The sequence below is a fragment of the Aplidium turbinatum genome, chromosome 9 (assembly GCF_918807975.1).
Source record: "Aplidium turbinatum chromosome 9, kaAplTurb1.1, whole genome shotgun sequence".
NCBI lineage: Eukaryota > Metazoa > Chordata > Ascidiacea > Aplousobranchia > Polyclinidae > Aplidium > Aplidium turbinatum.
In genome coordinates, this window is record NC_137480.1 from 27,686,804 (window position 1) to 27,701,383 (window position 14,580).

The 14,580-nt window shown below is 38.7% G+C and overlaps 1 protein-coding gene across 1 annotated transcript; it reads left to right on the plus strand.

Moving 5' to 3' along the window:
* The first annotated feature begins 11,354 nt into the window (after positions 1-11,354).
* On the plus strand, positions 11,355-13,660 carry LOC145777287 (cyclin-dependent kinase 2-interacting protein-like). The gene is made up of 2 exons (XM_082588637.1): positions 11,355-11,493; positions 12,551-13,660. The coding sequence occupies exon 2, from the start codon at positions 12,558-12,560 to the stop codon at positions 13,197-13,199; it is 642 nt and encodes a 213-aa protein (XP_082444763.1). The 5' UTR covers positions 11,355-11,493; positions 12,551-12,557; the 3' UTR covers positions 13,200-13,660.
* The last annotated feature ends 920 nt before the right edge of the window (positions 13,661-14,580 follow it).

The window sequence follows — 14,580 nt, forward strand, 5'->3', positions numbered from 1 at the left end:
ATCCGATGCATGTAAAATTTAAGTGGCACGTATTGCGGATTATAGTTTTATTCGAAGATGTTTGAAGAGGTGTCAATTCTGCAAAAATCTTATTATTTTAATGTTTATCGTAAATATATCCTCCAGCATCTTTGAATCGTTCTGCTGGAAGTTCCTTCCAAATGCCATCCTATTGGTGCACATCCCTGGAAAGGTAATTTAATACTGAATCCGATGCATGTAAAATTTAAGTGGCACGTATTGCGGATTATAGTTTTATTTGAAGATGTTTGAAGAGGTGTTCATTCTGCAAAAATCTTATTATTTTAATGTTTATCGTAAATATATCCTCCAGCATCTTTGAATCGTTCTGCTGGGAGTTCCTTCCAAATGCCATCCTATTGGTGCACATCCCTGGAAAGGTAATTTAATACTGAATCCGATGCATGTAAAATTTAAGTGGCACGTATTGCGAATTATAGTTTTATTTGAAGATGTTTGAAGAGGTGTCAATTCTGCAAAATTTTTATTATTTTAATGTTTATCGTAAATATATCCTCCATCTTTGAAGCGTTCTGCTGGGAGTTCCTTCCAAATGCCATCATATTGGTGCACATCCGTGGAAAGGTAATTTAATACTGAATCAGATGCATACAAAATTTAATCGGCATGTGATGCGAATTATAGTTTTATTCGAAGATGTTTGAAGAGGTGTCAATTCTGCAAAAATCTTATTATTTTAATGTTTATCGAAAATATATCCTTCATCTTTGAAGCGTTTTGCAGGAAGTTCTTTCCAAATGCCATCCTATTGGTGCACATCCGTGGAAAGGTAATTTAATACTGAATCCGATGCATGTAAAATTTAAGTGGCACATGTTGTGGATTAGAGTTTTATTTAAGATTTTTCAAACTTATGTCATGTCGCATTTTGTGCCTCGCATTTATTCACGGATAACTTTTTTAGGCGGAAAGCGGAAAAATTATTCTGCCAGAATGACGGTGGTTGTTAAAGTGCCTACCACATTGAACATTGAACAATGCGACTCAGGGTTGCCAGTTTGGCCGTTTTCTCGCCAAATTGGGCTCCTTTTGACCTTGGCTGGCGTTTTATTTTTCGGTTTGGCAGGTGGCAGTTTTTTGGGCTACTTTTAAATGTTTTATTTTTGAAACATTGATGTTGCATTTTCATCTATAACAAGCTTTCAAAATATCTGCTTTGTTAGCTATGATTAAATTTGATAGGCTACGTTTGAAACAATGTTTTTATAGTCAAACTGAGTGAAATAGTGACTAGTGAGCGCTGAGGGTTGAGACTAATAGACCTACCCTACGGTGTAGGCCGTAGCGGACGCGGTAGTTAGCACGCGCGCTCATATGCAGCCGTCCGTGCTGACGGCGACATTCCTGGGCAGAACCAAGATCAGAACTGGCGAGGAATGACCAGGACACGATAGTCTTCTTCACTGTCATATCTTTTGACTGGCTTGACGGAATAATACTTGACACAAGATAGAATTCTTTAAGACCGCGTTGTTTATTAACTTGACCACTAGTTCCAGAAGAACAGAAATCCAAACATAGCAAAAAGAAAACACCGAACTATTGACAATCCCACTACCGAAATACTAGCATGTTGGCGTACTACATTAGGAACTTCATCACAACAAAAAGAACTTCAACTTTGGGGAAAAGAAACTTTGTTTACGACTGCACCTTGATTACAAATAGAATAATAGCGAGTCTGAGTTGAATAATCCTCGAATCGTCTCGAACAGTATAGTAAAGTATAATAAAGTCTAATATAGCAGTCTCGTCTAGTATCGTCTAGTATAGCAGTATCGTCTAGTGAAGAATCATAATTGCAGTTGCTTAAAAAGAACTCTAGTTTAAATTGGAGAGGCGCATCCACAAGCATTGCCAATTCTACATGCGATCATCTATAACGTAATACAACGGTGGATCCACTAGTCGCTGAAATACAGTGGTACTGCAATTCAGGCACAATGCAAAGATTAATTACAAGACTGCATTCCGAAAGTACGCGGTATTTGTTGATTGGGAAGGAAGATTCTGGAATACGACATGACGTCACAGTGACGCGCGTTGCGTCAGAGAAAATTAGCTCTCGGGCGCCACATAGGCCAACTACAGCACTACTGTACCTGTACCATCAGATTGTTAGACCATAGGGTTAGACCATAGATATGACACAGACATCAGTACTCAGTACTAGGGTTGCCAGATTGGACGCTTTTACGCCCAATTGGGCTACTTTTGATTTCTCCAGGCGCCAAAAATTCGCGTTGGGCGCGTTTTTTTGGCTGGCGCCCAATTGGGCTACTTTTTTTTAAAAATATAATATAACTTTTTATGTAAAAATTGTATCATGTTCAAGAGTTTTACCTAATTCGTAGTTATTTCATTGAGGAGCAGCGTTTTTGGAGGCCTCGGTCAGGCAGGGTTACCAATTTGGTATAAATGATTTGCTGTAATGATGCTCTTTTTAATATTGAAACAGAGAAATTAAAACAAATGTTCTATAATAATGGTTATCCAAAATTATACTTTGAAAAAATATTGAATCGCTTTATCTCCACGAATTCCGACCAACAAGAAAAGGCTGAAAATGAGTTAAATATGAAGCATTGTTTGTCCATTCCGTTTGTGGGAAAAGATTCTAAAACGTTTGCTCGCAAAATCGGACAGTTTATGAAAAGTAAATTTGATGTGGACGTTTTTCCTGTTTATAAAACATTCAAAATCAGTTCGTATTTTCAACTAAAGTCCCAGACGCCTTCGCCTCGCTGCTCAAATGTGGTATAATACAGTTTTACATGTCCGTGTGATTCGGCATTGACATACATCGGTATGTCCACCAGACATTTGACCACGAGAGTACGGGAGCATTTGAACTTTAGAGACTTAAAGAAAAGTGCCATCAAAGACCATATTATGGAGTGTTCCTTTTGCACAAATCGAAAATTCTCTGCTGACTCATTTAAAATTTTACGCAAAGGCAAATCCCAATTTGACACAAAAATTCAGGAAGCGCTATTAATCAAACGCTACAACCCAAATTTAAACAAACAATTATTTGCTGGCAGCGCGTCCATTCTACTAAACATTTACTAAGTTAGATGGATCACGTTCCCTGTGGTGCTAATTCGTTTGTAGTCATGTGTGCCTTTTTCTAATGTAATTTTGTTTTCCGTCCGTCTGTTTGTTTTCCACACTATTGCTTTTAACCGCTGCGTATTTCTTGATGCTTACAATTAGTTAGCTAGTTACCTTCAAGAAGTTGAAATTTATTGCATTTTATCAATATTTTCAGATTCCTGATGAGGGCTTAGGTTAAGCCGAAAACGTTTGAATGTTAAACTATTTTGTAAATATGTAAAAAATATATACTGTTGTAATGCCCAACCCTGTGGTATTGTTGTGTCTTGCCTGTCTTTGGTATAAAAAAAGCAAACTCTCTCCCGAAACTATAAATTTGGTATAAAGATGCCAATTTTCAAAAATGTGCATGTTTAGGCTTTAATATCTGGCAATCCTGGCAACTTAACTGATCCAGATTTTCACGATAATGCAGTGGACATCAGTTTAGTTCAGGGTTGCCATATTGGCGTTTTTCCTGCCAAATTCCACAAATTTGGCGTTTTTTGAAAGCGTTTGGCAGGAGAAAATTACGTTTGGCAGTTTGGCATTTTTTTGGCAGTTTTTACTTAAGTGTTTTTTTGGCATCTTTTGGCGTATTTTTGTAATTATTACCTGTACAACTCACCACTAAAGTTTTTCAAATACTTTTATCAATGAAAGTCCATCAAAAAAGTTTAATTTATGGTCTGGAAACTCTGAATTCCTAATTTAATCAAATGTTAGCTCCAGAGGCCACTGGCGGCTGGCCAGTCACCAACCAAAGTTGGAGTTGGACTGGACAGCTGGAGGGATGCGTTTTGACATTTATTTTCTTGCCAATGGACTAGTAAGTGTTAACAGGTTATGGTTAATGATGCGATGTCACACCGTTTGAGTTGAAAGCATAGCGTAGGCCAGAGACCTTGTAGAAATTTGAACCGGAACCGGAACCTGAATTGGTACCGGAAGTTCCTTAGTTAGTAAGTGACAATCAAGACCTGATGCCAGATGTAAAACACGTTTGTAATGGGTCGCAAAAATTATCTGTATTTTGTGTTTTCTACACCAATCGTCCAAGAAGTTGAGGGCGTCAATGCAGATGCCATGTATTTGTGCTAATAACTGTAGCCTCTTGACATGTAAAGTTATCAGGTGTAGGTGTATTTCCTTCATGCCATTAACATTGTGAAAATCCTTAAACCTTAAAAGTGTTTGTGATATTTACCAATGGTGTTTCTTGGCATTGTCCTCTTTTCACATGTTGAAGTTTAACACTGAGTTTTTTGTTTTTCAGACTTTGGCTATTGGTTATAAAGCATGCATTAAATGAATGGCCTACTGTAAAAAGTAGATTGTGGGACAGAATGTTTGTGTCGCCAAGCAAGGAAAACAAACTTGAACTAACATACCACTACCAGTGATTCTGATAATGAGGAATGCTATTGCATGCAGGCTAAACTTGTAAAACCTGCTAGAAAAGCAGCCCTCCCCCATAGATTCCCCCCAGGCCAATTGGTCTTTATCACCTTCTTCTAATTGCGCTTCGTTGATACTTCATAGCTCCAACTATGTGGCTGCCTCCTACAACCTTTGAAAGTTTGTTTTAATTTAGCTTGATACATACAGTTTGTGTTTCATTATTCATACTAAGTGGTCTATCAAGTTAAATTAAGACAATATACCATCAGAGCTACATTTTGCACCATATATAATGGTGTATGGCCTTGCTGGTTAACAGGACAAGCCGCACTAACAGTTTGGCAGTTTTTTTGAAACCCTGAAAAGTTTGGCAGTTTTTTGGCGGTTTTTACAAAACCTTTGGCAGGCAAAGCTATTTTGGATCTGGCAACCCTGGTTTAGTTTGTTTTTATTTCACATATTATATGTCAAACATAGCAGGGGTCTAGAAAAAGGTAGAAGCGACAAAACACGGACGCTATAACGTGCATGATGCCAAAGCAGGACAAATCAGTTATGGCATGGTCGCAACACCTTAATAAAGTTTTTACAAAATTTAGAAAGATGAGAAAAAAAGGGCTGGTGATTTTTTTTTTAACAATTTATATGTACTTGTTTGTAGTTTAGGTTTGGTGGCCCTGCTTAAATTTACTTTCATCGATGTATCCTTTAAATTTACATCGCATGCACGTTTTAAACTTCTTTGGTTTTGCCGCCGTTTCCTTTTGCTGGTTTTATTCCCGTAAACTATTGGTAACTTTATCATTGCTGTTGTTTTCCGAAAAATAAAAATAAATTGAATTGAAAAGTTATTTTAACAAACAGTTGAATTGAATAGTTATTTTAACAAACAGTTGAGTGAATGCATGGTTGCCAATCTGTCTGAAAGACATAAAGAACTGGAAAAACACTTATAATTTGGGACTGATGATCAAGCAATCAAGAAAAATTTTGTATAATAGCCTATTTCTTTGCTTGGGCTCCATTTTAGAACCCCCAAAAAAATTGGGCTAGTTTTGGGCTACTTTTTGCATAAGCTTGGGCTCTTTTTTATATTAACCTCTGGCAACCCTACAGTCAGTAGTCAGTACTCAGTAGTAAGTTAGTCACTCTCTTAGACCACTGTTGGGCGAGTTTAATGATACAAAGTCTGATACAGAGTCACTTTTTATTCACAAACTAAAACAACATTTAAGCAAAACGGACACGCAAAAGAAAGACAACGTGGAAAGGCTTTCTCGCATTCTTGTGAAGATTTTAGTGGAAATCCGAAATTATTTACAAAAGATTAGGCTTACCTAACAATAATATCGACTGCTTGTGCTGTAGCCTACTTTTATGTTTGTAGATATTAACAGCAAAGGCAACACTCCATAATCAACATGACACGTCACAAAAGGGGATGAGAGCTTCATCAACACCATCAGGACATCATCATCATCTACCAAACCAGCTCATCCATTCCATCACTCACCAGGACAAGAAACAATAACTTAAACTGGATATCAAACCTCAATCGTCTTAGGCTACTGTGTGATGTGCATTGTTCAGTCTAACCATAGAAAGAGCTCAACACCTGCTCTCCTGGGCCACATTGAAACGGGCTTTTGCCTGAGGATGGGTTTCTTTTATGTCCGGTTTTCTTTCTCCATCCTATTTTCACTATGATGACTGTTCAATGTTCATCCACATCAATATTGGAACTGGCAAATTCAATCCACAACACTTTTCATTAGTCTGTCATTCATTACTACATGTGTGCTTCTCTCTGTTTTTGTTTTATTTTTTGCTATTTGTTTTTTGGGTTTTGTGACCGTGCTAACTACTGAATCACTGATATACAGTCAACCCTCGATTTAACGGACAAATGTGGACCAGCAGCAGTCCGTTGCTGGAAAAAGTCCGTTAATCGAAAATACCGTACTCCCACTACTGTACAGTGTACAGTCAAGTACTCTGCTATAGCGTAGACCATCTGTCACCACTTAATAAACCAAATACTGTACAGTACAACACAGTAGCAGTTTAAAGACACATGAAATGCGTTCCTTGTTTGTATTTTGTATAACCTGCTCGACTACAGTACACAGGTACATTTACAGTACACAACTTAAATGTAGATTAATCTGAGTCAGAGATGATCATCAACTCATCATGTCCATCCTCCTGAACATCAACCTCAGGGATGGCGGGACGATGACTGCAGCATGGGGCATCATTGTTCAGATTTTCAGGGGCAGGTGGGATGCGTAAGAGAGATGGAGACGACACAGATGGGTTGGCTGGAGCACCATGTTGAACAGGGCGGCTAGGGGCAAAGAAGCTGTTGATTTTTGTTTGGCGACCCCCCATATGCTGTTCTTTGATGATATGCTCCCTGATCATCCTGAGCTTCCCATATTGGTGCGTCATCTCAGGTAGTTGGCTGTAGGCGGAGTAATCAATGAGGGCATCGATATAACTCCGTAGAGTTGACAACTTCACCTTGGGGACTTCAATCGCCTCTTCCTCGTCACTGCTTTCCTCTTCTCCACCATCCACCACAGATGCCACTATGTCGGCCTCAGACATGAACTGATACCCTGGGTCCAGATCTAATTCGTCCAGCCAGTTTGTTATATCATCGATGGAGGTGGATACCTCCCCAGTCCCCACCACGCTGCAACATTTGGAGAAAATCTCCTGCCTCTATTCCTTCAAAGTTGGCCTCTGAATCTTTGTCCTCTAAGATTTTCTTCCATGAATTTGCGAGGACAGACACCTTAATGTCTTGCCACGCTGCTGCAAAGTTATAAATGGCTGAACGAATATTGTAATTTTTTATGTTGCTTAAGGTCCGCTGGCCCCTGGTGTCGACCTCAGCATCTGTTTCGTCCTCTACAATGACCGGGACCCCATCCAAGTAACGTCGGATGTGGCGACTCTTCAAGGCGCTAATAACCCCCTGGTCCATTGGCTGTATAACCGATGTTGTATTAGGGGGCAGATAAAGGACCCTTATCTTGCCGTCAGCGCTTACAAGCTACTCTTCACTAGGGTGCGCTTGGGCATTGTCGAGTATTAGAATCGCTCGTACATCATCAAGAGAAATCTTCAGCACTTCTTCTTGATATTTCCGAGTCGCAGGCACAAAATGCGAGAAAAACCAATCAGTGAATATTGCAGAGTTAAACCAAGCTTTCTTAGAGTTGTAGTAAACTACTGGCAGGTCACACTCGACGTTTAATCCCTTAAATGCCCGTGGTTTCTTCGATTTGCCCACCACGGCTAGCTTCAGTCGGTGAGTACCGGTGGCATTGGACCCGACCAGGACCGACAGCCTTTCCTTGCTTGTCTTCTTCCCCTTAGTCTTCTCCTCACCCTGACGGACTTGAGAATTCTTCGGGAGAGAACGCCAAAAAGTTCCCGTCTCGTCTGCGTCTAATCTGTGGCGATTCCGGAATCGTCTAATCTGTGGCAAGTTCCCGTCTAATCTGTGGCGATTCCGGAATCGCCAAAGCCACCCATCACTGCCCTTAAAATCAGTTAAGCCAAGACTGGTGGCAAGTTTAGCAGCAGCTGCGATTAACTCTGTCCCACGCACATTCACTCCACTGAACCGTTGTTGAACGTACCACTTCATAACTGCTGCGTCCAAAGATTGTTCCTTACCCATCTTCATATGTTTTCTGTTGCTCACTTTACCACCCTTGGAAGACGTCGCATCAACACAATAAGACGTAGCATATTTCAACAGCTTGTCCTTGCTCTTCTTAATGTCTGAGACTGTTTGTTTTTTGACACCATACTGATCGCAAACACTCGCAACACTGGCCCCTTTTTCAAGCTTTTTGATCAGTTCTAGTTTCTGCATCACCGACAAGTTCACACGTTTACGTTTTTCATTTGGCTTAGACATAATGCACCGTACTAAACACAGGCAGGTTCTAACTGATTCTAAGGTGCACCAAATGAAGGCTCTTGCTAACAGAGTACAGTACAGAGTACGCTGACAGAGTACGCTGATAGATCACAATATGTATTGTGACGTTGTGAGAGACAGAGCTCTTTCTAATCTGGTGAATTTCAAAACAATAAAAACCGTTCTTTTGGTACATTCTTTTACTCATAGATCTGCGCATATTGAGTCCGTTAAATCCGAACTCTGTTAAATCGAAGTCCGTTAAATCGAGGGTTGACTGTTTAGCCTAATAACTACATAATTTTCCATTTAGGCACGTTTTAAACCTTTCAAGGTTTTGCCATCTTTTCCCATTCGTTAACGTGCTGGTAGGTCTATATCGATTTTTGTAGTTAGTATCTTTTTCGTCCCGGACGCGTTAATAACGAAAAACAAAATGATTGATGATTGATTAATCATCACTGGTTCTCTCAAGTCTTAAACCAAGCTGCAGGTTTGGCTTGGAATCTTTATCCTCGGACAGACAAAGCCTTGATAGGTTAGGTTCGCATCCAGGCCTACTTGTAGCAGAGGATTTTGACGCAGTGTCGGTTACCAAGATTGACTAAGTGAAATTTTTCGATTGTTGAGGTGTTGTTGTTGGGGATTATTCCATTCATAAGGTGGCACTGAATGGAGAGCAGTCCTTAGAATGCGTTGTTTAAGCATACACTCCGAGAGTCGAACCAGCGCCGCTTGATCTTGAAGCTTCTTCATTCACGACGTCACACGCTAACCAACTGGATGCAACCTATTTCGTCCTCTGCAATCGGTTGCCACAAAAGCCTCAATAAGACGTCCGAATGGAAACCAAGCAGATTGAAACCAACACCTGTGATGTCACAAAGCAGCAAAATGAAATAAAGCTGGACAGGACACGACATGCCGATGTACCCAACGAGGCTTCCTCGAATAGTGTTTTATGGTTAACTGAAGACAGTGAAAAGACCCCCGGATGACCGAAAATGAGATACAAAGATCAGCTTAAAGTCTCCGTCAACTAACCCAACCGTTGATCTGGATTCATGGAAACAGCTTGCTAGTAACAGATCACTCCAGAGAAAAAGAACTAGGGAAGGCACGGAAATTTCAAAAAAAAGCAGGTTGCAGAAAGTCCAAGAAAAGCAAAACACTAGAAAAGAAAAACTAAAACTACCACGTCCCCCAGACCCCCACCCTCCATACAATGAGACTTTTGTCTATGTCTTTTCCCTCATAGACTGGGCTCTAAAGCCACATTATACGAAATCACCATCCAAAGCCAAATTCGATTTGAAGACGAAACTAATACTTGGACAATGGACATGAGCTAGAGCCTACAATGACTATAAAGCCATTATCAAAGATATAACACTAGGCTATACTCGTACTCAGCAATAAATATTCTGATGAAATTGCTCACATTGCCAAACAATTACCCTCGTTTATTAAGCATTGCTATAAGAACTCAAAAGTGTTAAAGGAGCTTGGCCTGGCAGTAGCATTGTTTGATTAACAGCATGTAGTGCTGGGTATGAAATGCGTTCTTTTCTGGTTTAGGCCTAAGTGTCAACCTATCTGAAATTGTATTAGTGCTGCATTGGAGTGCCTGCCACAGCTTTCCTTTGTGCCAATGTGGCCCGCATGCAAAAAAATTTGACAACCCCTGATCTAGTGCATATGATCATTCATTTTCCCTAACAAGGCTAGTAATGACTTCGGTGCACTGAGACAAAATTTGACTCAGTTAACCAGAAGCAAACAATAGTTGTGCACTGTGCAGTAAGCCAGTAAGAGTCACATGTAAACTTTTTTGACAAATGTGGTATACACAATATATAGTAACCACAGCCAATGTGTTTCTATATAACTTGAGCTAAAGATATTCAGTGTAATTTACAATGTAACTCTGTTGTATCATGGTATACCATAATTATTTAGGTTTGGTTAGTTGTTCCTTTTGTGAAACCTGCTAGCAAAGTTTTACAGATTGGCAGTTGCTGAATGCTGACATCTGGTGTGACTTTACTCAAGTTTGCAATGTTTTGATGTAGGGATGCACAATACGGAATATCGAATCTTAGAGATTCGAATCTCAATGTATTCGAATCGCATTTGCAGTTTCTTTTCGGATATCAGGATTCGAAAATAAATCTGTTAAATGAACAGTGTGCCACGTTAAACAAATGTAAAGTTGATATTTTCCGCCTTTGCGTGCCGACTTTTTTCTTCATGGACTGTTTGTTCCAAGCGCCTTTTTTCTTCCTTCATAGGGTTTGCGCAGTTTTCAGAACTGCAGACAGGCAGTGCGTTTCCGTGTGACCGACTGACCGTATGATGATGCATCGTAGCCTACTGTGATGCTTGATTTATCATATGTTGTACTCTGTTTGACATCATGTGATACTAATACAATTCAAAATAAAGTACAAATATGTTTGCTTTTTGTTCAATATTATTTGGAAAAAATTGCCATGTAATTTCAGAATAGATTCGAAATTCTAGATTCGAAATTAAGTATTCTAGAATATTCTAGAATAGCCAGGTATTCTGTATTGTGCATCCCTAATCCCTATTTTGATGTAAATATTTCAAAAGATCATATTTTGTTTTTTCTTTGACAGAAATGAATTCATCCAACCAACTAAGGTTGAAAGTTTTGTTGGCATTTAAAGAATTGCACAAAGCTCGTCTGCAAGTGTTTCGTGGTGACAAGCGTTCATCGGAGTTGGCACGACTTGAAATTAACAAAAATTTTAGACAAAATCTACACAATACTGACCCTAAAAAAATTGAAGAACTTATTGTAGTTGCTCAAGACTCAGCCGATATATTAAAAAAACATGTTGTTCAATTAGAGGAGTTGAAAGACAACCATTTTCGAGTGAATTTAACAAAAGACACTTATACCTTCGATAACAAGGTTTATAAAGACATTCCAGAAAAGGAGTTACTAAAACGCAAAAAAAATTGTCACTCAAACTGCTCGGACAAAGGTGAGTTTTCACTGATATCAGTGGGTGTGACAGTAATGTGTTTATAGAACATGGCTATATTTACAGCACTAGTGCTAACCTAGTTCTAATTATCATCATCATTAACTTCCTTTCTCTTGTCAGGAGTTAAAGGCAATGAAGTGCCACGTTTCTCTTTTGTGAGATTTTTCTTTTGCAGTTTTGTCATCAAGTTCTGACCAGTCTTTAATATCATTAGTCCAAATTCTTGGTTGTCTGTCCCTATTTCATTTTTCCTTCAAGTAGTTGTCTGTGAATAGAATTGTTGCAAATCATATGGCCAAAATACTTCAGTTTTCTTTTTTTAATTATGTGTAGAATTTGATTGATTGATTAAATCTTTATCTTCGAACTGGGAAAGCTTCTTGCAGAGTTTTAATCCTTGCAGTTTTGCATACTTGTAGAGGCTTTTGAATTACTGACACAGGCCCAGTCATCGAGATTGACAGAGTGAAGTTTTCGATTGTTGAAGTCTTGTTGCTGTGGAATCATTCCATCCATTAGATGCCGCTGAATGGAGAGCAGTCCTTAACGTGCGTTGCTCAAGCGCACACCCCGAGAGTCAAACCAGCGCCGCTTGATCTTGAAGCTTCTTCGTTCCAGAAGTCATGCGCTAACCAACTGAGCTATCGGGGCGGAAGTACCATGTTTGTTTGCATTCAAAATTGTAATACATCTTTGTTTGTGATTTTATCCTTCTGTGAAATTTTAAGCATTCTTCTATAAACCCACATTTCAAATGCCTCTAGTTGTTTTACGATTTGTGATAACAATGGCCATGTTTCTGCATTGTAAAGTACCGTAGGCTACTGTTCACCTCTGGATATTGGTAGGCCTATAGTTAATGACTAACTTTTTCTGGCAATTTCTTGAACACTCACTCTGAGATATTGTATCGCTAATAGCAACAATGAAAAATCATGTTCCAATATAAAGCTGTGATTAAAATGTGTTTTAATATAGTTGTATGTATAATTGTATATATATTAAAAAAATGATTTGTTGAAATGTAGATAATGTTTGAAATTGCTGTATGTAGATAAAAAATGACCAAGAACAGATCATTGATGAGATCGCAGGGCCAACTAACTGGTGTTCCTCGACAAATAAAAGATTCGGTTGCGGATGTTTACAACTTGATTCAAAAGTGGAAAAAGCTGAACTCACAAGGTTTTGATGAGTTGACAAAACTTTCTGATGAGAAACTTTCATTGTTTGTTCCTCCACAAGGTCATGATGATGCAACAAGTCGTTACTCAGATGATTTGAACAAAGCCTGCAAAAGTCTTGTATGCACTCTGGATAGAATGGAAAACATTGTCAAAAAGTTGTTTCAAATTGCCGAAAAGCTTTTAAAACTTAGTAAACTTGATATTTTGAATTCCACTGCAAATAGTCCCACCGTTGCTCCATTTGTGCAATGGCCCATTGTACTGTTTGCTGACAGTACATTAGAATTAGCTGAGATGCATAAAAAGGAACTGGGTGTAAAACAATGCATTGTTGAAAGTGCAGCTCATGTTGATGTGGGGAAATCTGTTTCAGATCTTGCTGCTTTGAGCGAAGAGTGCAGGGACATACTTATGATATATGCATCTTGTTGGCTTCAACAACCTTATTATAATAAACGTATTTGTGACATAACCATTGAATCAATGTTGCTTGAAGTTGGCCATAGCATTTGTTAGGCTTGTGCTTGTTTTAAACTTATGTAATGATTGCTTTGTAGCTTTGGTCTAGATCAGTGGTTCCCAACTTTTTTTGCTGTCGGGCCAAATTTTAAACTTCAGAGTACGTATGGAGCCGCATGAAAACACTCAAGTATATAATTATAACGAAAATTTTAAAGCATGAAAGCATGTACCAACAAATAGCAACACTAACAAGAAAAATAACACAAATCAATTTAATATCTAACTTGGCATTGGCTTTGAGCTTTAACAAGTTTGTCAAAGCGAGGCGCAATTGCAGAGGATGCAATATGCAATAGCTGCTTGAGGTGGTCGTCGGTCAACCGATTGCGATATTTATTTTTGATTCTGATCATTTTGCTGAAAGTGCTTCACATAGGCTACGTAAGTTGATCCAAATACAGAGGCGTTTTTATGGGCATTGGTTTTCAATTTGGGATAATAGTCAAAAACATTTTTTAACAAGTCAAAAAATAATCGCCCTAATTATTATAAATAGATTTTTTATATTTTTGTGGGATTTTCAGGGGTCAATGAGAGCCGCAAGAAGGCTAGCTTGGAGCCGCATGCGACTCTAAGAGCCGCGGTTGGGGATCACTGGTCTAGATCCAAACATCAGTAAAAAAAGAACATATCAACACAGGTAGTTGACTTCAAACCAATCGTACTAACATATATCATGATTTCAAGATCATACAAGGAAAAAAAATTATTTAGGTAACTACTGTGTTGGACGTTAGTCTCATTTTTCAGTTGATTTTTTCACAATGTTTGAAAAATTGTTGAAGAACTCAATTTTGTATCAGACTGAAGGTTATTATTTGCTAGCGTGGATTTAAACAAACGGTTCCACTTTCCTCAATTCATAGAGTAAACCATTGTACGCTATGAATGATATTCCTACTACGAATTCAATGTTAGTAGTTTTAACCGGGACTTTGGAGCCGGCATAAAAATGAAACTAGCATAGTTCCAGCTCCTTTCTTGCGCAGGTTTAAGTTTGTTGTTAAGATTGTTGTTGATCAATAGTTACAACTGTGCTAACCCGGTTGTCTTCATAACAGACAGTGTGTTTATTGTGACAATGATTGTTTGCGAAAAATGAGCTGTGTTTTTTATCGGAATGGCCCGTTTCGGTGAGTCCGATCCCTTAACGGGGATTTTTTCAATTTTTTTTTTATATTATGGGGTACCGTAGCCTAATTATCATTGTCGTTTTAGGGTTAGGGGTTAGGGTTAGAGGTTAGGAACTCACCGAATCGGACTCACCGAATAATAGCAGACCCATTTTTTATTGTAGCCTCAGAACCTACTAGGCCTTGAGGATTTGTTATCATGTTTGTATAAGTTCAGAAATATTCTCTGAATGCTTTAAGCA